Genomic DNA, 24,244 nt, shown 5'->3' on the forward strand with positions numbered 1-24,244 from the left:
TAGATATCTTTAATATATATAGGGTTTTTTTTATATGCCGTATATATCTGCTGTGCTAGGCTATGAATGCATTAGAGGAGCGCCTTGGGTGAGCAGCCGGCTCAGGAGCCGCTTCGGCGCAATACCCGGACGTGGCGGGTGACACCTGCAGCGGGAGACGGCCGTGGTCTCTTCGGTTCGCGCACGCGCACACCAGCCCCTCCTTCTGGAACCGGCGTCTGCGTCGGGGTGAGGGAGAAGGAGAAGGGAAGACGCGACGCCAGGAGAAGCCGGCGCTTTTGCCCTTCTCCATCATGGCGAATCCCGCCGCGAACTTGAACGCCGTGAGGGAGACCATGGAAGGTGAGGGTCTCGCGCTGCGCTGACCGTTTATCCCTCCCCTCACACGCCCCTGCTCGCTCCCTATTACTATTATTACTACTACTATTATTATTATTAATTAATTAATTACTGCTACGACTATTATCATCAGTGCCGGATTTACGCATAAGCTAAACAAGCAAAATCTTAGGGCCCCACTCTCTTGGGGAGCCCTCAAAATTTTTAAAGAAAAAAAAAACCCCTGGATGTACATTTCCAAAATATAAGATAAAAAACAAATAAAATAAAACCTACATTACAGTTAGAGCTTATTAATTATTTCACTATCAATATACTTCTTAATTGTATTTCAGTTTGACAATTACTTTGACAAAATACATATTTTGTTAGGTGCAAATGGCTTTAGATACCTATTAGGCCCATAAATTACCATATAGCATATATTCAACACAAAAAACAGTGACAATTTGTTGTTGACAAAGGACAGCGGACAAAAAAAAAGGGCCCCATTGCCTTCAGTAGCTTAGGGCCTCATCAAACCTAAATCCAGCTCTGGTTACTATTATTATTAACCCAGCCAGATGGTTGGGGTATTATTATTATTAATAATAATAATAATAATAAATAATACTACAAAACTAGGCTGAGGAGAAAAAGAGAGAGTGCTCCAACCAGGGGCAGCCCAAGCCATTTTGCTGCCTGAGGCAAAATGACCACTTGGCCCAACAGTCTGACCACGCTGGTGGGGTGAATCTTCTTTCGGCACTTCCATGGCACCCCATAATAGGCCAGACAAGCTAGATCGGAGGGGGATGTTGCTGCAGGGCAGGCCCCCTGCCACATGCTTCTAGCCGCTTTACACACGGACACCAGAGTTTGCCACCCGAGGCAGCTGCCGCACTCCGCCTGGTGGGAGGGCTGGCCCTGACTCCAACCTGGAGCTAGGGCGTATTCGGTTAGAAAGAACGCTGAAAACAAATCATACAGAAAGCCTGACTTGTCCCAACACTCAGCCAGGAACCAAAGCTAGCCTTAAGGGTTTCCACCACAACCTCTGCAGAGGATTGAATCTTAAGTCCTCCCCCCTTAACTGGGCTAATCATAGAAGTTGGAAGGGACCGCGAGGGTCATCTAGTCTAAGCCCCCTGCCATGCACAAATCTTTCGCCTAACATGGGGCTCGAACCCAGCAAAATATGCCATTAAAATTCAATTTAATTCAAATTAAGGAAAAAATAGCTCTTATATTTGGTATTTTACTGGTGGCAGTGAAATCACACTCCTCACTTTATGAACATGCATTGAAAACAGCATATTTTTTATGTGTACAAGAAATTGTTAGCCCAGTACAGCCGTACAATGTTAATTTGAAAATATTTTTTCAGTCCTGCTGGAGATATCAAGAATTCTAAACACTGGTTTAGATATGGAAACCCTCTCTATTTGTGTGCGACTTTGTGAACAAGGAATAAATCCAGAGGCACTGTCTGCTGTCATCAAGGAACTGCGCAAAGCCACGGAAGCCCTAAAGGTATGATCAGTTTTTGGAAAACCAAAATAATCTGTTCAGAGCTCTCAGAATGTTACAACATAAGCTCAAAAACACCTGTGCACTAAATCTGCAGAAATCTGCTTTACTTTCCAACACTGCACATACTTATCTTACTTTCCAAAACCACAACTTTCTTAACCTTTGAGACTGCATCAAATGATGTCTTCTTAAAAATAAAACAGTTTGTAGTTTTCTGCTATCATTCATGTGAGAACAGGCTTTTTCTCTCACTTTTTCTATCGGTACACACAGATAGCATGAATGTAATTCATAGGCTCCTGTAGGAGGAGGGAAGGTGGGATATAAATTCAATAAAAAAAAATATTATTAGGGCCTTAATAATTGGAGAAGATATTACAGTACTGTTCAATTTAAAATAATTTCCTTTTAAATAGCCTGATCTCCATACATGTCAGACAACATTTTAGTGGGGTGTACATCCAAACGTGTAAAGTTGCAGTTTTATAATATGTTTTTAGTTCTGGAAGACAACTGACCTTAAGGCCAGGGAAGCTATTTGATTATCAAATTTGTTTTGAACTTACGGCACCATCACCCAAAATGGTTGCCGCATGCAGCAGGGATATAGTGGTGGACTTGCCCCATCTGCAGTATGGAGATGTTTGGATTGCAGCCTAAGCCTTATAAAGTTAGGTTCTGTTGTGCCTCAGAACATAAGTCTGTTGGAAGAAGTACTACCCATCAGAAGTTTAACAAACAGAATATAAAAATAAGCAGCACTGGAATAAATGTTAATACCTTATTTGACATTTTGATTGAATTGTCTATATGCTGCTGTAATTTATGCATATCCTGTGTTCCAGGTTCAAAAGAAATCTGTAAATAGAAGAATAAAAATTTGTGACAGTTGACATTCTTTTGTTTAGAAGTTGGCAGTTTTGAGTTTATAGCTTTGCCTTAATACAGACTCCGTAATACATGTGTCTACTTGCAAATCAATTAGATTTGTGCATGCCATACACTTATGCACATTTTGCTGTGGCATTTGTGGATAGACAATTTGATACCTTAGTTTTGATCACAGCAAAGCTGGAGTTACTGGATAGCTTCAGTCACCAGATACAGACTTGTCAGGAAGAGCAAGAGTGGGATTGTTGAACACATTGTACAATAAAATGTTGTTTAGGAAGGAAAGAAAGAAAGAATAGGGTTCAGAAACACTGAAAACAGATATTACCCTTAAGAGTCTCGTTGATAAGATCTACCTACTAATACGAATCCTTGCTGCATCTCACCCTTGTATGCATGCACTTGTTCCTTATTCCACCTGCCCACAAACAATTCAAGATAGTTTTCAGAATTGCTGATATAGTTTAACAAAGCGATTGATTTAAAACTAGTTACCCTCTGAACTTAATCACCTTCCACACACATGTACAAAGAAGTAATAATCAGCCTTCGAGCAAGAAAGGTTTTGCCCTGGCTTTTGTAAACAGAAGCAAGCACTTGCAGACAAAGCACCTGTAAACTGGTGATGAATGTACCTGCTAAACCCTGTCATCTGTGGAAGATAGGGAAGAGTGCTAAGACTTGGTTCAGACTCCCCTTGAATTTCTCTTCCACCCCCCAGAAGATTGACACACCGGTAATACTCCTCCTAAGCAGAGCTGCTATAGCAGTGATCACAAAAGGTTGATGGGTTAGGAAGAAGTGCTGTTGTTTCTGTCATTTCAGCACAGGTGGCTTTGTGTCCAGGCTGCAAGAGCAGTCTTTCAGTACCGTTGGTTCATCTGAGAGGTAGTGAGAAGTTCATGGATTTAGTCCGGGGTACCTACCCTGGCATGGGGACATGGGTGGCGCTGTGAGTAAAACCTCAGCGCCTAGGACTTGCCGATCGCATCGTCGGCGTTTCGAATCCCCACGGCGGGGTGCGCTCCCGTTGCTCGGTCCCAGCGCCTGCCAACCTAGCAGTTCAAAAGCACCCCCGGGTGCAAGTAGATAAATAGGGACCGCTTACCAGCGGGAAGGTAGACGGCGTTCCGTGTGCTGCGCTGGCTCGCCAGATGCAGCTTGTCACGCTGGCCACGTGACCCGGAAGTGTCTGCGGACAGCGCTGGCTCCCGGCCTATAGAGTGAGATGAGCGCACAACCCTAGAGTCTGGCAAGACTGGCCCGTACAGGCAGGGGTACCTTTACCTTTTACCTACCCTGGCAAACACACAACCTGCTGCTTAGGGCAGCTCAGTTGCAGTGGCTCCAGGACAGCGATTCCATCATCAACATCCTTTCAGCATCGGGTGAAAAATAAAAAGCAACACATTTTATACAGCTACAAGCTGCCGTGATACAGGTCCATAATGTTAGTAATCTTCATTTTTGTTTTTCACAAATTTGCTAAAATCAAGTTACTTTTTCTAGGCAGCTGAAAACATGCCAAGCTGAGTCTGTGGGACAGCATCTTTGGATTGAGGCGAAGCTTGATGTGGGAGGCTAACAGATGATTTCAAGGTCGTGTGCTGTTTAGGACTCCAGACATTATAGGTTGTGTTGGTTTCTGAAGTCTTCACTGAGGAAGAAATATAATGTAAATGTGTATAAAAATGTTAAATATGCTTATTTACCAATGATGTATCTTTATTGCACATGATGTTTTGAAAACAAATCTGAGGTGTAATTTTATTGAAAGTCTTTCAAATATTTCTTATCTCTGAAATAGTGAACCTGAACTAAAAATAACCATATGATATACTACCTTCATGTTGCAAAACACTATTGGATGTGGGGTATGATTGACTTTCTTTTTTAAAGGTACACAAAACTTTGCATAAGGTTTAAATAATATTTTCCATTCAGGTTATTTCACTAAATTAAAAGCCACTTGCCATCTTGTGAAGAAAGTTGCCATTAGGCACCTTTGCTTTGTTTAAATATATCCATATTTAAACAATATATTTCATGTATATAATGGAGCTTTTTACTGGGGCAGTGTGGTGCAACATGGTTAAAATTAAATACTGCTTGATTTCAGCGGAAGATGCTTAATCATCATCCACTGAAATTAATAGTAACTAAAAGTGCTTAATGTTGACCGACTGGATTATGCATTACTATTATGTCATCTTTCTTATTTGTTATTACATACTATACAAACAATAATAGAATATTATTATATAAAGTCCCTTGGAAAGGTTATCAAACTTAGTTGGGGAATATCAAATTACATTTTTATTTATGGGGACAGGTTGATCCTTCAGTTTCACAGTGGAATGTTCATTTAATGACCATGGGAAGATTGAACATAAATCAGGGGTGGAAAATGTGTGAACTCTAGCGGTCTTGGTCATCACAAGAACAGTTTTATGTGTTTAGTGATAAAAGATGTTTGCCTTAAGGATTACCTACACATTGTTTTTCTCTGTTCATTTTAAAAATTCTGTTTTCTAAGTATTCTGCTTGCATTCTGGATATTTAAAGGACTATCAAGGAAATAGTCAATGCTGATATCTAAAATAGAGTAATTGGGTTTTATACTATCATGAAGGAGGAAGACACACTCCAAGTTTATATTTTAAGTTGTGAAATGGCTGTAGGAAAATAACTTGGTTTTATTTAGCGAGAAGAGATGTTTCACAGCCCAGTTCTTTGAATTTATATTAGTAACATGACTTTATTGTTGAAGCTTCATGAACTTTCTGTTGCTCTATAAGAAATAAAACCATTCATTTCCAACCGTGATATTTGCTTGCAGATTAGTCAAAAGAGTGCTTGGAAAGTAGGCAGTGGCAAGAAGAAATTAATCTAAAGAAAATGGGTGGTGGAGTCACAGAGTTGAAGGGCCTAGTGCAGGTGTGGCTAGCCTGTGGCCATTCAGAGGTCAGTTTATACAATAATTCATAAAAAAATAAAAATTTCCAAGTGTCCGTAGGTATCAGGATATGGTGAATCCAGACCATGATGCTTAGACCTATCACACTTTGGTGGGAGTTGTGCAAACTCCTGGCTAAGATTTTCTAAAGCTACAATTTTTGGGAAGATCATCAGCTACTCTCTACAGGTTGTATTCACAACAATAAATAATTTTATTATTTATACCCTGCCCATCTGGCTGGGTTTCCCCAGCCACTAAAGTGGCTGCTTTGCACTAACGAAAGTGCTGTTGCTTATGCAAGAACGGGCACCTGATTTTTGGTGAGCACTCCCTACCTAGTGCAGTATCCTGTGCCCCTTCCAAGGGTTAGGGGACCCTCTGGAACAATTGGAATATATCATGGAGGTCTATAATAGAGGTCAATATGGAATATAAGATAGGAAGAGGGTTGGTGAAAATGGATGCTCCACCCTGTACCACTCCCACTAGTACAAAACCACCCTTGGATACCACCCTTAGTTCATAATTCTGCAGTGAAAATGCTTGTTCAGGCATGTCTTGTGTGTTGTTCCCTGTGGCTCTACACTTTCAGATTAACATGTCTAGTTGTTCGTGCTGTCTGCTAAAAACTGAAGGGAAATCCTTTGCCTGCTATTTCCCCTTGCAAATGGCATCTTTGTGCGGTATTTGATTGCCATCGAACAAGTTCTTGCTGGCTGTAAAGTGTAACAAATCCCCTTTCACTCACTGAATCTGGCAGTTATCTTCAATAGAACAAGAGTTTTTGGTGTGGCTAATCCACTTCTTCAAAATCACAACTTTATCCCTTAATATCAATAAACGGTTCATCATCAAAATCTGAGTCTGAAAACTCAGAAAGTTTTAAATTCTATTTACAATAAATTTTGAATTATTAACTACACTGGCATCCCATTTTCACCTTACCCTGCTACCAGAAGGGCTGGAAATGATTTTAGAGAACGAGAGATGCCATTATACCCAAAGTGTCAAGACCTGCTGTTGTGATCTACAACCCACCTCAGGAGTAGAACAGGTGAAATTTGGCGCACACATCCTTAAATGCTGCTTAAATAGTGACACCACTAGATAAAACTCAGAAGAGGCAACGGCAATTTATGGGGAAACAAGCTTGTTAGATTTTTAGAGAAATAGGTATTTTTCACATTAACACCCACAAATAACTGCACCACCCTGAGCTCCTTGGAGAAAAATGTAATAAAAATAAAATAAAAAAATTCTGAAATAAAGTCCTACTGTGTTAGATGCCACTAACTTTCAAATAATCTCCCTTTCCTCTCTCCATGCCTTTCCCTCTCGTAACATGTTGGTTGGACTGTGAGCCTGTGGCAGGGGCTTGTGTATAACACTTAGAATTTTGCAAGTGATTGATTTATAGTTGTTTTTAAGCATGCTTAGGGTTGAACCCCTATTTCAACTTCCAGTTTCTGATACATTATAATTTGCATGTGAAATGTGAACTTCTTGCAAAATTTCCAGAGTTCTCTTTTTGAATAATAGGAAGAAAATCAGTTGTTCATTTATGGGGATAAATACACTATATAAGTTCTCCATGTTCCGCTTAGCAGCTGTGTGTTGTGGGCAGCCCATGCTAAAATGTACAGTGGTACCTTGGGTTACATACGCTTCAGGTTACATACGCTTCAGGTTACAGACTCCGCTAACCCAGAAATAGTGCTTCAGGTTAAGAACTTTGCTTCAGGATGAGAACAGAAATTGTGCTCTGGCCGCGCGGCGGCAGCAGGAGGCCCCATTAGCTAAAATGGTGCTTCAGGTTAAGAACAGTTTCAGGTTAAGTACGGACTTCTGGAACGAGTTAAGTACTTAACCTGAGGTACCACTGTACTTCTTTGCATTTTTTCTGATGACCAGTGGTTTGTAACGAATAAATGTGAGTGGCTGGCCTTGCCTTGAAGTTATCACAGGGATCCAGCTATGGAGGAACATGTGGTGCAGGATGAGCCAATTGTCTGGAAGGAGCTCTTCACCCCATCCCACCCCAAAATCTGGAGCTTCCTGTCTCTTGGTATTGCGGTCATGCAGTATTACTTGTTTTGTTAAAATCGGAACATCCAAAATAAATGATAAATTATACAAAGAATGGTCTTTCTACATTCTGAGCATCCAATTCAATTTCAAGGCCTAGGAGCTGTGTGTGTGTGAGAGAGAGAGATTCAAATCCCCATATTCCCATCTACAGCACTTCAAAAGGATTAGTATATTTTAAAAATAAAACACTTTAGCAATTAATTGCCTCATTCTTCCCCATTTTAACAGAGGCACCTGAGGAGAAAAGGTTAATATTATGTTCAGTAAATGTTTTCTTTTTAAAAAAGGATAGGCAAGCTGAAAACGTTGACTGTTGTATTCCACTAGATGGCAGCCAAACATTGACATCCAGGCGCGGGGGGGGCGGGCGGGCTGCGCTAATACAATCCTCTGCAAGTGTATGAAGAACACTGCATGGTTTTATTTGTTGTACTTAATATTTATTTTTAAGTGGATTAAAGAAAAGTCTGCAATGGCTTATGTGAAGGGGAAATGTAGGAGACCACCAAACTGATTTATAATTTTTCCATAAATGATCTAGAGTTTGAGGTGAGCTACGAGGCTGGCAAGTTTGCTGATGATTCCAAATTGCTTAGGGTAAAATTAAAAGAGAAAGGGATTTTGAGAGGCTCCAGAAAAATCTCTCCAAACAGAATGGGCAAATGTAATTCAATGCAAATGTAAAGCGATGCACACTGGGGCAAAAAATCTTAATTGCACATATATGCTCCTGAGTTTTTTTGTTTGTGTGTGCGTGCGTTTGTATGGTCTGAACTATCAGTGACTGAACAGAAATGAGACCGTGGTGAATAACTTGATGAAGATGTCAACCCAGTGTGTGGCACCTGTGAAACAGCAATTCCATGCTTGGGAACCTTAGGAAAGGGACAGAAAATAAAACTGCCAATTTCATAATGCCATCATAGAAATATTTGATGTGACCACTCTTGGAATACCGTGTTCAGCTCTGGTCATCTCCCCTCAAAGAGTGATGATATTGTAGACTTAAAAAGATTCAGACACAGACAACCAAAATAAAGATAGGGGTTGGAACAGCTCCCCTATGAGGAAAGCTTGCAGCATTTGAGGCCTTTTAATTCAGAGAAAAGGTGAGTACGAAGGGACATGATAGAAATTTCTAAAATTACGCAGGACATGAAGAAAGTGGACAGTTTTTCTCCCTCTGTCACAACACTAAACTTGTGACCATCCAATTAACTTTGGAGAATTCAGGAGTGCGAAAAGCAGGCACTGAGGGCCACCAATTTGAATGGCTTTCAGAGAGGATTAGACTGGCTTCTGTGGAGGATAAGCTGTTCCACTTTCACTGTCGGTGACCGTGTGCCTCTGCTGGGAATGGCAGGTAGGAGAGAGAAATGATGTGGTCAGGTGCTTCTTGGCCACTGAAAACAGCATGCTGGACTAAACACAGGACTTTGTATTTAAATTAAATAATAATAATAATAATGAACGACCATTACCCCCAGAACTCATTCATTTGCACTCCCATTTTCATAGCCAGAGCAAATGAAACAAATGGGGTTCATTCATTTCCTTTTCCGTGCGTATTAAAAATGAATGCACACCACCACCAGGGAATCCTAGTGCATCCTTCCTCCATGAATTGGCCATATATTGACAGATGGAATGGGAGGGGGGGATCACTGTTGCACCCCTCTCCAATGCACGCAGTTATGGATACCTCCACCATGGTGTCTCAATTCTCCAAGGCACACTTCAGTCCCTTAATAGCATAGTAATGGGCTTGGGCATACAGTCTGGGAATCACTGCCATAGCCTTTTGCGTTCGCTACTATTGGTCAATCACAATTTGCTTGCCATTCTCGCAACTGCTGCGTTTCGTCTTTCATGAGAAACGGATGGGCTGAGGATAAGGTTTCCTCAAGCCACAGCTGAAACGCTAATCCGTGTAATGCTTCTGTCATCTCCCAGGTGGATTACGATAGCTGCTTTTCGGGTGTCTTTGCCGGCTCTGGTTTACATAAAAAGCCGCCGTAGATGTGCTTATAACATTTGAAAGCAAATTAGCATGTGGCACTGGTCTTTTGATCTGAGCAGTGGCCGTCTTTCGCAGGCTTTCTTCCTGTAACAAATGCACAAATGTACAGATGCCTCAAGACTGAGCGCTTATAGGCTCATCCTGTCTCCTCCTCCCCTTTTGCAGGTGAGCCTCTGCACATGTCTATAGCATCACCTTTGCAGCACATCTTCAAACTTCAGGTTTGTTGTGTTGCGAAAACTAAAGGATGTAGCAACAATAGTATACAGCTATACAAACCAGAAACAACTAAAATATCAATATTAGAGCACAATCCTACATATTTTGTCCTCATGTTGCTGTGCAGCAGGAAACACCAAATTTCACCCTTTTCCATGGTTTGTTCCCTTGCGAGGCAAGAGCACAGGACTTCTTCTGGTGCTTCTGTTATAGAAGCACCTGAGCAAGCACACAGGCAGTGCTAGTCTTTAAAGCGGCATCTGTTCCGCTAAAAGCAACAGCATGCATTCACAGCTCTCTCTCCTTTCCAGCCAGTGGCAAAATCCAGCTATCCATCTTCCCTGGCTGCATTCCAGCTGCCAACCTCTTTCTTCCAGCCTCCTCCCAAGGAGGTGAAGTGTGTCCAGCAACTGGCACCCACCAGCCATCAAGACAATTAATGATCATTTCAGAAGCATCTTTAAGCCAGCTGTTACGACACCTAGAAGGAAAGCCATTTCCCACACCCAAAGACAATGCTTCCAGTACTGAACATATATGATGTTCAATGTCTTTGTGCTGAAAAACTTCGCATTAGAACGGCCAGCTAAAATACAGTTTAATTATTCCTTTAATTACTGGCTTTGCCTAAATTTAAATCCCTCCGGTCTACTACCCTTAGTATCACAAGACTGCCATGAGAGTGCTTGGACTAAAATTGTTGACCAAAAGCTTTACTTTTCTAGTTGATCACCACCACAGCAAATAACACTGAGCTTAAGTAAAGCAAATAATTTAATTAGACGGCACCTATATGATATCGAGTGACAGAATAATTTGGCCACAATAAAGACATTCTGTCCATGGTATGATTACTTTCCACCTATTCATTTTGACACTTTGTTGGTTTTTTTAAAAAAAAGATATTTATTGAAATTTTCAACTTTAATACATTAAAAAAGAATCAAAAAAGAAAAAACAAAAAGGTTTAAAAACACATAAAGTTCACAATCCTTATTTTTCTATAACATATTTCCCTGACTTCCCCACACCTCCCCTTCTTATATTCCAATTCAAAATGTTAGTTCAGCAAGTTCTTATCCCTAATTTTAACCTTTTTCTATTTAGTTCATTTAAAAAAAGCAATTTTGCCTTATCCAAACTTAAACACAATACTTATGCATCAATACTCGTTCTTAAAACATTTTTCTAACGTCGACCCAATTTCCCTTCCACGAATTCCCCAATTTTCATACAAATAACAAAATAAAATAAAAATAAAACAGATTGTAATTATACACCCTTTGGATTCCCAAACTCCACCCCCCCTTTCCCGGTTTCAATCCCCAACAAATGTCCATCAGTCTTAGTCTACTATCAGCCTGGAGATCTCACGTCGGAGGCTCTTAATTCTCTCTCAATTCCTCTCTGCCGGTTTTTTTTATAGTCCTTAATATTAAACACCAGATCTCGGAGAAGCTCTGGCCCAACGGGATCCATGTTTCTTCCAGCCAGACCTCCATACTTAAAAGTGGAGCCCGAATCATGTTTCTTATTCCTTTCAAGTCCAAATGTCCCCAAAGCTCCAACTTCCACCTTAAGCAAATTCACCTTAATCAAATTTGTAATCCATAGGTCTTCAGATCTCCACATAAGGAGATCTCTCCATTCTTCAATCTTCAATTCAAAACAGATTTTCATCATCCAGTACTTATTTTCCTTTGTAGCCATCATGTCAGGCCTCTGGCTCTCCTTTGTCATCTGCAACATTACATCTCCTCCTTCCTTTTCCTCAGAAACAACATATATCTCTTTCTCCACACTCTCAAATCTTTCAAGTTTCTCTTCTTGTCCAGCTGCATGGACTTCATGAGTCAAGTCCTTATCAAATTCAATGGATTTGTTTACTGTTAAGTCCAGAGTTGCAACATTTGTAGCCAAAACATCAATTTGGCCTTGTAACTTTCCCAAGAGAAGAAACACTCCGTCCAATTTAGCTTGAATTTTTCCTCCTTCAGCCATTCTTGCAATGTCCCAAAATCCCCTCTAGAGGGATTTTGATTACTTTATCTTCCTTCCAGTTCAAATCCAAAAATCAAGTTAGTTTGTATCAGTTCTTCCTTGTTTTCAACAAAATATAACCAAATTGTAGCAAATATATCCAGCAGAGATAGCAGAAACAAAGTTCTCTTTTTCCTTCTTGACAGCTAATTTGACAGCTGTCAAACTCTTCTATATCTCCTCAACAGGCTCTCTCGCGGATCACTCCTGGGTCCGGGGGGGTGGCACTTCAGCTCTCAAAATTAGCTCTTATCCTCCAGTGAAATTACTTATACTGCCAAATCGTGAAATTAATGTCTTTTACCCAATAAAGAAGAAGAAATTCTCTCGACCTTAGTTAGCTAGTCCTTGCTTTAGATTATTTATAAGACGGGGAGACGGACTTCCTGTTTGCGCCTTCCCCGATCGTGCCTGATTCAAAAAAATTTTTTTCTTTACAAATCCAATTTCCGTATTACTCACGGGTTGTTGCTTTTAGAGTCCAATTGTTCACAAGAAGAAGTCAGCACTCTCTGACCATGGCATGCGGCTTCACTCCGCAGGAGAAGCAGTCGACTCTCAGCACCGCGCCGCTCACCCCGTGCCCCGTTCCGAAGCCTTTAAAAAGGCTCCTTCGCGGGTCGGGGGGGCGCAAATGGTGCCCACCGAGTCACCAAGTTCACAGGCTTCAGCGCCTGTGATTTCTGAGGGTCCCCGCGTCGCCGCAGCGGCAAGACCCGGATCCTGCGGAGCCGATTCCCTCCGGAGCTCGGAGGGAATCCGCCATTAGCCAATGGCGCTAACCCAGAAGTGCTCATTTTGACACTTTGGCACCCTATTTGCAAAATTTAACAGTTCCAAAATACAGATGTGCTTTCACTTTCACAAGATTGAATATGCTGCCTTCGGCTGTACTTGAGGGTCGATTTAAAAAAATTCCACTGGAAAAACAGTTATGTCCATGTGAAGATGGCAGTGTTGAGTCAGTGGCTCATGTGCTTCTGGCTTGCACTCTTTATAAAGATTTGAGGAATGAGGTTATTACCCCTCTATTATTGTCCATGCTGGGTCGCTCAACCTACTGTGTCCTTTCTTTTAGCAGATCAAGATGATCAGGTGACAGCAAAAACTGTCAGGGGCAATTAAACTAAGATCTATTATTTGATTATTGATGTAAACTTGTAAAATGTTTTTTGTATAGTTAAGTTTTTACCTTATCTTTAGTATATTTTATTTTATTTTATTTTAATTTTATTGCTATGGCTAGTGGCTGATGCAAATACAGTGGTACCTCTGGTTAAGAACTTAATTTGTTCCGGAGGTCTGTTCTTAACCTGAGGTACCACTTTAGCTAATGAGGCCTCCTGCCACGCGATTTCTGTTCTCATCCTGAAGCAAAGTTCTTAACCTGAGGTACTATTTCTGCATTAGCAGAGTCTGTAACCTGAAGCGTCTGTAACCTGAGGTACCACTGTAAAGGCTCTTCTGATTCTGATTCAGCATCTTTTGGCTGCTAAGGCAGAGTTATACCAAAGAAAGAAAGGAAATAAATGAGATCAGCCACCCCCTTAGACCAAGCTTCCTCATACAGGGCCCTCCAGATGTTTTGAGACAACAATTCCCATCATCCCTGACCACTGGTCATGCCAGCTAGGGATCATGGGAGTTGTAGGCCAAAAACATCTGGAGGGCTGAGGCTGAGGAAGCCTACCCTAGACTAACTGCTGCAACCACAAACAAGCATTTGTAATTCACGTGGTTGGATCATTGATATGGTTTGCTCAACCTTTTTCTCTCAGAAATACTCTCGGGCAGAGGTTGACCTGAGAACTGAGACTGACATACCCATTGCTATGGTAGTGGCACGTGTGGTGGGGCAGGTGAGCTGGTTGGAAAGACAAGGCTGCACAATCGCACCTCTGGGAGCAATGGATTGGCTGGTGGCGCTCCGGACAACACAAGTGCATAGCTCCATCTTTTCACCAGCATCCTGGCCCAGTTCCATTCAGGTAAGCTGGTGTCTAGAGGGCAGCTCTGCCTCACCACACACCTGCCACTGCTTTTGTTGTTGCTGTTGTTTAGTTGTTTAGTCGTGTCCGATTCTTCGTGACCCCATGGACCAGAGCACGCCAGGCACTCCTGTGTTCCACTGCCTCCCGCAGTTTGGTCAAACTCATGCTGGTAGCTTCGAGAACACTATCCAAGCATCTCGTCCTCTGTCATCCCCTTCTCCTTGTGCCCTCAATCTTTCCCAACATCAGGGTCTTTTCCAGGGAGTCTTCTCTTCTCATGAGGTGGCCAAAGTATTGGAGCCTCAGCTTCAGGATCTGCCCTTCCAGTGAGCACTCAGGGCTGATCTCCTTCAGAATGGATAGGTTTGATCTTCTTGCAGTCCATGGGATTCTCAAGAGTCTCCTCCAGCACCATAATTCAAAAGCATCAATTCTTCAGCGATCAGCCTTCTTTATGGTCCAGCTCTCACTTCCAAACATCACCACTGGGAAAACCATAGCTTTAACTATACGGACCTTTGTTGGCAAGGTGATGTCTCTGCCACTGCTTTTACAAAGCATGGGCAGCCATGTCCATTGAAGAAACACTAATAATAATCTCTATAACCTATTACAACAAAGGCTCTGAAGTTTTCTGGCGAGGATTGATGGGAGATGTGTATCTGGACAACACCAAGTTGGCTAACTCTGGTCTGGCCAGTAATTCAGGTCCATTACAGGCTTACAGATTACAGTCAACTTAAGTTTTAGCTCAAATCTCTCATGCCTTATTTCAAACTGAAGATGAAAAACATGTTTATTAAGACTGGGTTATGTAACAAATGAAATGGAAGCAATATTTGTTTCTATAAGACTTGGAAGGAAAATAACCCCTGGATTCCTACCAAAGCAATTAGAAAGATGTTTGCATTAAAATATGAAGCGTGCTTTATAATATACTGAAAGCTCTTAGGTATTTAAGAAGAATTTGCCCAAAGCTGCAATTAATGCTTTTCTACTAAAAATTTTTTGGAGAATGGAGACATCAGCTCATTTTTTCTCCTCCCCACCCCATTTTTATTACATTCATCTTTTAATTAATTTGTGAAGGGTTTTTGTTTGGTTTTTAATCTGTCTGTTGCGGAGTAGTAGAAACAGGAATTTGTACTGACCTGAAGTGTTTTGCAAGTAGCCAGTCATTCTTGGCTACAATTTTGCAGCTGGAAGAATTTAGCAATATGGACATTTTTGGAGGTCTGTCACGTGAGAGAATTGGGCAGTCTCCATCAAAACAGCAGATGGAGGGGGTAACCCTGTTTCAGTGTATTGCATATAGAGTAACACAAGGTTGGATGTTTCTTATGGAAAATATCCCTTCCTGCATAAAGCTAGCATATCAGGGAGTGAGCTAGAACTCTTATCTCTGACATCTTAGCTTTCCAGTTGTGGAGAGTTTTGTTGTATTGTTTTTAATATGGAGAATCACTCAGCCAATCAATCCTCTCATTTGTAGTCTGAAGTGGTAAAATGTAGGAACAGCCTTCCTAGCTCATAACCTGTATTAAGACCCCACACTGTGATATTACTTGGAAATACAGTGGTACCTCGGGTTAAGAACTTAATTCGTTCTGGAGGTCAGTTCTTAACCTGAAACTGTTCTTAACCTGAGGTACCACTTTAGCTAATGGGGCCTCCTGCTGCCGCTACATGATTTCTGTTCTCATCCTGAAGTAAAGTTCTTAACCTGAGGTAATATTTCTGGGTTAGCGGAGTCTGTAACCTGAAGCGTCTGTAACCCGAGGTACCACTGTACGTTCATTTGAAGCAAAGACGCCTCCCACATCAGGATTTGGTCTTTTAAAAACCTCCAAGCTGCTTTATTGCACATGAGGCAAAAATATGGTAGGGAAGGTACCTGTTTGTTTGCAAATGTATGTAGGGATTGGCAAGCAAAGTTTGCCCTAGGATTTCTCTTGTTCTAGCCAGTCTCTGGCTCATGTTTTGTGCCAGCCAGAACAGCAGCAACAAGCTGTTGCAGAATTTTGCCAGATGTGGGGGAAACTACTTATGTGTTTTGTCTGGTTGCTATGCCCCCATAGGAAGAAATCTTCAGCAACCTCTGAGGAGCAGGTTTCATTGGAAAATCTTGTAGAGCTGGGATGGGTTTTTATGGGCAGGAGAGGATATATTAATTGCAATTTATTCCTCCAGGCCCCCATGTGTGTGGGTTAAACAGATTTTTAAAATCCTATGCTTGGCAGCAAAATTAAAAGCATTGAAATTAGGCTGTAAAACCTTGGTTTGAGCAAGTCCAGCTATGAAATTGACTAGCTTCCCTCCCTCATCCCACTTAACAAAAAATCAGGCAACAATCTGAGAAGTAAGTTCAAAAATAAGATGCACTTACTTTATAATCATGCACTGGTTCACAACAATATCAGCAGTACAAACTATGCAGGCAAAATACTTACATTTACAATATAACCATTTTCAGGCACATGCTTAAAGCTGGAGCAAGGGAAGCTATGTCTGCATCCATCACTGGTCAAAGGAAGAGAGAGGGGAGATCAGGAAGTACTATGTGCTGTAGCCTCTCCAGGTGAGGCAGAGGAAATGACATCACACAGAGCCCTCTCTACCAATTGTCATTCTATGGTCTGAGTATCTACCAATCAGCATAACAGCTCTGTGGACTTAGCCTCTTCTCACGCTAACTAGCATGAATATGCACTTGTTAGGTTTGGCTGCTAATCTCCCACAAATCCTGACTGTTAAAATGAGCAGACGAGAATGCAAATTTTGAGGGCACAGGTAAGTGTGATTCATGGAGACATATTGTCCAGCATTTAACGGGAAAGAAGTTGCATTTGTTTTCTGTTAAGTGAACCAGGAATGGATGATATGTCAATAAGCAAGCAAAATGAGCAAACTCTATCCATATGATCTCCAGAAAATACATTTTCTACTATCCTCTACATTTTATTTTTATTTTTATTCATTTACTTACTGACATTATTTGTATGCTATTCTGTAATGGTATTCTCTGGGTGGCTTACCACAATAAAACATTAAAATACAATTACAATCAATAAAACAATAAAAAAGCAACTTTAAAATTTCAGCAGCCGCAAGGAAGGCATATGAAGAAAGTAGAATGTATTTCATATCTTTAGGGTAATGTTAATATGAATGTTTTTTGTTAAGCTTGCTAATGTGGACTTCCAGTACTATATTTATGAAATGGTGTTTGATATTTTATTTATTTCACAAGATTTATATACCACTTCATTGTAATAAAACCTCATTTTTATGATGATTTTGTTGTGCCGAGATAGTGGTTTATTTGCTGTTCTTGTAAGCAGTTTTGATAAAATAAACTTGAGCAGGATAACATAGCAGCATCACTAAAAGCCTGTGGCAGATTTAATTTTACGAGAGCTGACATAGATCCTATGAGCTTTTCCCCCAACAGAAGGGTTCCTTCCCCAAGTTCAACCCTCTAAAAACTTAGGTATCTAAGTCAATATCCTGGTCTGGATGATCATATCTCACCTTAGTAAACCAATATGTGATGGCACATACAGCCCTATGATGGTACCTCCTCAGTAAGCCAGACAGTATCAGATTAACCATAGTTTCCGTCCAACCTGAGAAACTGTGGTTATCAGCCTTGGAGGAGGCCAGGATCTTAAACCACAACTTGTAGTTGCTTTATGATTCTGGTTTGTTCTGAAGTTGATAATCATAGGCTCCTGGTTCAGACAGAACAGAGAACTACAGATAGAGACTTCCTGACTTTTAAAGGCTGGCTGCAAAGGGAAGAACAAAAGGCTCGTTTGTCTTATTAAGCTGAGATACAATTGTCCAAATGCACCCATTGTCTCGTTTAGATGCGATACGTTTATACATTTTAATTACCACATATCTGAAGTGTTTCTGGTTCGGAATTTCAAGACCGAGCCAGAGCGCACACATTAGGAAAATTGTGCTATCTTGTTCCTAAGTAAGATACGCACTGAACAAAAGAGTTGCTGTTACGGGACTTTTTATTCTGTCATACAAAGGGAAGAACACCCTCTTTTTCATGGATGATGCCAGAGGAGAAGAAGGAGCAAGGTCTCGCCCTAAACAAGGAACTCAGCCCCCTCCACTTGCCCCCCTGCCCCCCCCCCCCGGACTCCTGTCATTAACAAATATTGTGGGGTCTCCCAGAAATCTTAACATGTGGCACACAATTTGCCCACCTCGAAATATTCTTTGTCCCCTTTGTGCGCCCAATACCAAATTTTCTGGCACCACCTCTCCTACTTTTATACCCAAAGATGACCAGTTGATGTTTCTAGAACTAGAATGCAGCCTTCTCTTCCTGCTGGTGGAAGCGGCAAAGGCTGAGACCAGTGTTCTTACTGGGAGGGGATTTGACGGGGGACAGTTTGAATCTTGCAAGAGCAGAGAGAAAAACAATCCACAGCAGGCATAGGCAAACTTGGCCCTCCAGATGTTTTGGGACTACAATTCCCATCATCCCCGACCACTGGTCCTGTTAGCTAGGGATCATGGGAGCTGTAGTCCCAAAACATCTGGAGGGGGCCGAGTTTGCCTATGCCTGGTCTACAGTTGCTGGCGCTGGGTAGCAAGAAGTGGTCTTAAGAACATAGGAAGCTGCCCATGTGGCTCTCCAGAGGTTCGGTTCATCCCTAGCTGGCCATGCCAGGGATTGAACTTAGGATCTTCTGTGTTACCCACCCTATAGTCTTTCAGTAGCTGCAAGGCCATTCAGTTGCTTTTGGAGAACTGATGTTGCTTTCAGACCAGCACTGTCCATGTCTTTCCCAGGATCCTCCTACCCAATGTTTGTATTTGCAAATAAACAGATACTACAAACAAATATTAGGGACGCGGGTGGCGCTGTGGGTTAAACCACAGAGCCTAGGACTTGCCGATCAGAAGGTCGGCGGTTCGAATCCCCGTGATGGGGTGAGCTCCCGTTGCTCCGTCCCTGCTCCTGCCCACCTAGCAGTTCGAAAGCACATCAAAGTGCAAGTAGATAAATAGGTACGGCTCTGGCGGGAAGGTAAACAGCATTTCCGTGCGCTGCTCTGGTTCACCAGAAGCGGCTTAGTCATGCTGGCCACATGACCCAGAAGCTGTACGCCGGCTCCCTTGGTCAATAAAGTTAGATGAGCGCCACAACCCCAGAGTCGGCCACAAGTGGACCTAATGGTCAGAGGTCCCTTTACCTTTACTTTTACAAACAAATATTACAGCTTTCCAGTACTGTATTTTTGCAGAAAGGCTTACCTTGGAACTTCCTGGTTCTGGACGGAGGGGAGCACTCCAGTAGTACAACCTAAAGGACCAGGGCCGCAGCCTTGGGGTCATTCTGGAATTACAGCTGCCTATGGAGGCGCAGGTAAGTTCTGTGTCCAGGGCAGTTATCTACCAGCTCCATCAGGTACGCTGGCTGAGGCCCTACCTGTACCCTGTCTTGCCAGTGTGGAACATGCTCTGGTTATCTCCCGCTTGGACTACTGCAGTGTGCTCTATGTTGGCTACCATTGAAGGTGACTCAGAAACTACAACTAACCCAGACTGAGGCAGCTAGACTGGTGACTGGGAGCGGCTGCTGGGACCAAATAACACCGATCCTAAAAGAGCTACATGGGCTCTCAGTATGTTTCCAAGCACAATTCAAAGTGTTGGTGCTGACCTTTAAAGTCCTCAACAACCTCAGCCCTGTATACCTGAAGGATCATCTCCACTTCCATCATTCAGCCTGGACACTGAGGTCCAGCTCCAATGGCCTTTTGGCGGTTCCCACATTGCGAGAAGTAAGGTTACAGGAAACCAGACAGAGGGCCTTCTTGGTAATGGTGCCCACCCTGTGGAACACCCGCTCATCAAGAGTCAGACAGATAAACAACCACACAACTTTCCAAAGACATCTGATGGCAGCCCTGTATTGGGAAGTTTTTAATGTCTGACGTTTTGCTATGCTTTTATTATGTTGGAAGCCATCCAGAGTGGCTGGCGCAACCCAGTCAGATGGGTAGAGTATAAGTTGTTGTTGTTGTTTACAGTTGACAGATTTTTAAGTCCAGCACTGGTACAAATTCAGTGTAAATCAAGCAACCTGCATGCCCAGTTAGGGAAATGGGCACTGCCTCTTTCGAAAAACTACAGCTGGAAGCAGAAGTTGGTGCATTAAACCTGCCCTGCCACACAACGGGATCATCTGAAACCAAATGTGTGCTTGCTTCAGTGGCCTGTAGTCAGTGGAGAAGTTACAAAGCCCTGGGGCGCTCTCTTGCTCTCCCCCTCTCTGATCTTTGAAGTGTGTCCCTCTTTCATTTCACCATTCAACAGGCTGACATGCAAAAGCTTTGTTCAGACAGTTTAATTTAAGCCCTGCCACTGGTTCAACAAGATGATAAAATCCTCTTCGCTGTACAACATCCAGCATGCAGCTCCCTGTTATCTGATACCGTTTGAAGCCCCTCTCATGAATCCGCCCGATAGTGCAAGTACTCCAAACATGTCATAAACAATGTATTAATACCCTTGATTGAATTCCATTAGACTAAGAACTAGATGAAGTTTAGGCCAGCAGAGCAGGCCACTGCAATAAAATATAATTTGGACTAATCTTCCTGAGGAATGTCTCAGGCTTAAATCTGACAGTCGGCTATCGCAAGCAAAAGTAATTGCTTGTTGCCCACACCGGAGACTCTTTTCAATCCTAGTCTTTGTAAGCACTGCACCTTCCTGCAGGTGTCCCATGCAGCAGACAATCTGTCCCTTTGTTTCAAGGGGAAAATGTCAGAAGCCCAAATAATGAAACAGACTGTGGGGGGAGTTTAATGAACATGACTGATCCAGAGTGGAATTTGCAGAATCCTGAGACAAACAGAGATGTTAAGGCAAAGGCGAAATACAAAGAATCCCATCAGGTGAAATGTTAATTCAGGTGATCAGATTTTTAAAGCTGTGCCAGATTTAAATACCTCTACATCATCCTCCAGTGTGTACATTTTGACAGCTCCTTGCTTTTGTCCATCCTTGCTAATGGGAAAGGCCGTACATTTGCTGCCCCAGGTTAGAGTGTCTGAGAACCCCATACACGACCAAGCCAGCTATAACAGCTGGTGTTCTCATTGTGTTTTGAGATTACTTTGAAATCTCAAAACCTCCCTCCGAGATTACTGCTGAATGCGGCCTCATGTCGCAGTCTTCTTGAAGAGTCATATGGATATTTTCCATTGATGAAGATATAAAAATGTGTTGGGAAAATCAATCCTTGCACACGTCCATTTGTATGTGCTTCACACAATTCTACATTTGTCTTTGATACACCATTTTTGCCCAGAGACCCGCATGAACTGTGTCAACATGCCTTCCAATCCTCTGCCACGTGCCCTGGTTCTGCAAAGGATGTCTAGGGGATCCCTCGGTGGAGAAGTCAAATGTGAAAATGGTTTAATAGGGGTAGAAAGTTCCAAAAGGACTGCACTGCAACAAAAACCATTGCTTACGAATGTTTTCTTTAAGAGTCGCTCTGTGTATCATCTCTTCTGAATGATAAATCGAATGGAGCCCACTCGTAAGTGTGTATTATCTGTTGAGCTGACCATTCCCACTTTAGGAAATCAAGGGATAGAGTCTAAATGCAAAGCCCTAATATCCTGCTCTTTTTTGGAGAGCTATTCCCAAGGGAAACATGTCATAGGGGTCAGGAAATGAATGTTTGGCTTCCTTCCATCTTCTGAGCCCTTCTGGCACTATTGTTTCTTGTAACCCCCAGGGCATTAAGGTGGAGAAAAAATCCATTGCAAGCAATGTTGGGTTTTGTGAAGTCAGTGAATGCTTGACACACATTTCCAAAGGCCAGGATTCATGGGCTAGGTATCGATTTATTGTGGGGAAACAGATTTTATGCAATGTTGAGTCCATGGCAATGAAAAGTACATTGAGGCAATCTTTGGCTGTAGAGGTTTTACAAGAATGCTTTGTATGTTTGTCGATCTAGGACTAGCTGTGTAAACATCAAGTATCATTCCTTTCCTGAGATTCACAGCAATTATCAACTGACTAGAGAAGTGCATTTTGGGAAAAGAATTCCAGCAATCAATTATTTCTTTTTAAAGTGACTTTAAAATCAATCAGAATTCTTTTACAAATATGCCTTGTATGCACAGTGTTCTGGCGAGTTTGGGGGATAGGGGTTGTCTGTGTGTGTTTTTGTGTTTTTGTGTTTTTGTGTTGTATCAATCTTTTAAGAAGCAGACAAGTAAACAAAATGAATTTTCATTTGTGTTATTTCATTAGTGTCATATGGCATTACAACCTATTATTGACTTCTTTGAGAATATTTTTACCCAAGGAGCCACAGTTTAACATGCACAAATCAAGATCAATATTGGTTATGCATTCATTTTTGCAAAAATGCTATGAGGCAATTTTCTATAGAAATCCCATGGCCGTATTTATGTGGGGGTTTTCCCCCTCTTTTAATTCTCAGTGTGGCCAAATTATGGCTTAGCTTAGATTTAATTACAAAAAAATGGATTGTTATTTGCATTGTTGCTTACCATCCCAGGTGTGTTATTTATGGACTAAATTTAATTTATTTACTCACCCTTTTACAATGAGAACATAGCGGGGTCTGTGCCATTTCTGCTGACTTCACTTGCTTGCTTTAACCATCCTTTCCCATTAGAGATCACCATTGAGTTTAAAGGCTGTAATCTGAAACCTTATGGCTTTAGTGGATACTTAAGAGGAGTCATTGATACACTTTGAAGCCAAGATATTTGAACAGCATTAGCAATAGCAGCATCCAGCCATTAGACCATTAGGGTCGTTTGTCAAGGCACTAAAATTAAATATAGGGTCCCTGGCAATACCTCGGTTCGATTCTGCAAGTTTAATGGCAGTGCAAGATTCTCTCTTCAATCAGCCCCTTCCATATATCATAACATCACTTGTTCTACATATCACTCAGGCGCAGAAGAGAAACTAGTGGGGAGATAACTTAAAAATTTAGGTGGGAGAAAGCTTATGATTTTCCCCCTGCTTAGAGTTGAAGGTTACATGATACAGCCACGATTGCCCTTGGTGTGTTATACTCTGTCTTTTATCCTCTCAGTATTGAGGGTGTTCATATTGTTATAAGTTTGGGGAGGAGACCCCTCCCCCCAAAACCCAAGAAATTAATAAATGGTAGGGTTTGATTAGTTGGAGTATTGAAGGGAAGATTGCAGGCCAGTTCAGCTTCTTTTCCAAGCCAAGGCCTCACCTAGGATAGAGGCACTAACATGACCAAAGGTGTTAAGGGCCCATCTAAGAGGAATCTTGGGTTTGGGCAGACAGAGGTTGCCAAGGTGATAGGGTGTGTGAGAGAGAGGAGACAAGAAAAGAGTGTCTACGCAAGGTGTACTGGGAAGAAGAAGGGGAAGAACAAAGAGAGAGCTCCATCTTGGGCAGGCTGGCTGAAGGCAGTCTGGGAGAGATGCCTTAGACCCCAGTGCTGCACCGCTGTGGGGAAGAAGCCCCTCTTGAGAGGACGATGCTGTAAGATCTCCCTCCATCCAAACCATATTTCTTAAAGTTATGACAGCCTCCGTCCCATCTTCAATCCTTCAAAGGAGCAGGGACCCTGGGTGAGGGCAAAACTCCTGGAATCCGATGCACTGTTTGGCAGGGATTGGGGTGACCGGTAACAATATGATGACCCTTACAATGTCATCATATTGTTATATGTTATATGTCATAATGTAAATCTTACATGTTCAAAGGATAACGAAGGAGGAAGTGGGATTTTGCCTTATATTCCTACTCCTCATCCATGCACTACCTTGCAGTAGTCATGCATTCAGCATCAGGATGTAAATCTGACTTCTTCTTTTATTTCTACAAAAATAAACATGCTTTCTCCTGCCCTGCTCTCCTCTTGCTCTAACTCCTTATTCCCTGGGGTTGTGCCACCTCTTGGTTGAGGGCGTGTTCTCTCAAACTGTCTTTTCTCTCTGTCTTTTCTTTCTGTTACTGACTTTTTCCTCCTGCTTGCTCTCCCATCTTGGTTCTCCTATTGATACAGCTGGTGACTTCATGCCACTGTTGACAAGCAGAGCTTGAATTATGGGGAAGAGGAAGGTAGAGGTGATCCAACCCGAGTTACCTTTTTGGATGGCCTCATCCAGTGCTTTT

At 42.0% G+C, this 24,244-nt stretch overlaps 1 protein-coding gene across 2 annotated transcripts; it reads left to right on the forward strand.

Annotated features, from left to right (window-relative positions):
• The first annotated feature begins 280 nt into the window (after positions 1-280).
• On the forward strand, positions 281-4,485 carry MZT1 (mitotic spindle organizing protein 1). 2 transcript variants are annotated; one of them, XM_053384680.1, is made up of 3 exons: positions 281-342; positions 1,706-1,851; positions 4,252-4,485. In XM_053384680.1, the coding sequence occupies exons 1-3, from the start codon at positions 294-296 to the stop codon at positions 4,273-4,275; spliced, it is 219 nt and encodes a 72-aa protein (XP_053240655.1). In that variant the 5' UTR covers positions 281-293; the 3' UTR covers positions 4,276-4,485. The 2 variants fall into 2 exon arrangements, with proteins under 2 accessions (XP_053240655.1, XP_053240654.1); XM_053384679.1 differs by lacking the exon at positions 4,252-4,485 and adding an exon at positions 3,568-3,645.
• The last annotated feature ends 19,759 nt before the right edge of the window (positions 4,486-24,244 follow it).

This window comes from Podarcis raffonei, chromosome 4 (genome assembly GCF_027172205.1).
Source record: "Podarcis raffonei isolate rPodRaf1 chromosome 4, rPodRaf1.pri, whole genome shotgun sequence".
Taxonomy (NCBI): domain Eukaryota; kingdom Metazoa; phylum Chordata; class Lepidosauria; order Squamata; family Lacertidae; genus Podarcis; species Podarcis raffonei.

Coding starts and splice junctions, on each gene's coding strand:
- MZT1 (XM_053384679.1), top strand. CDS start 294: ATGGCGAATCCCGCCGCGAACTTGAACGCCGTGAGGGAGACCATGGAA. Junction 343..1,705: donor CGTGAGGGAGACCATGGAAG/GTGAGGGTCTCG, acceptor ATATTTTTTCAG/TCCTGCTGGAGATATCAAGA. Junction 1,852..3,567: donor AAGCCACGGAAGCCCTAAAG/GTATGATCAGTT, acceptor CTGTCATTTCAG/CACAGGTGGCTTTGTGTCCA.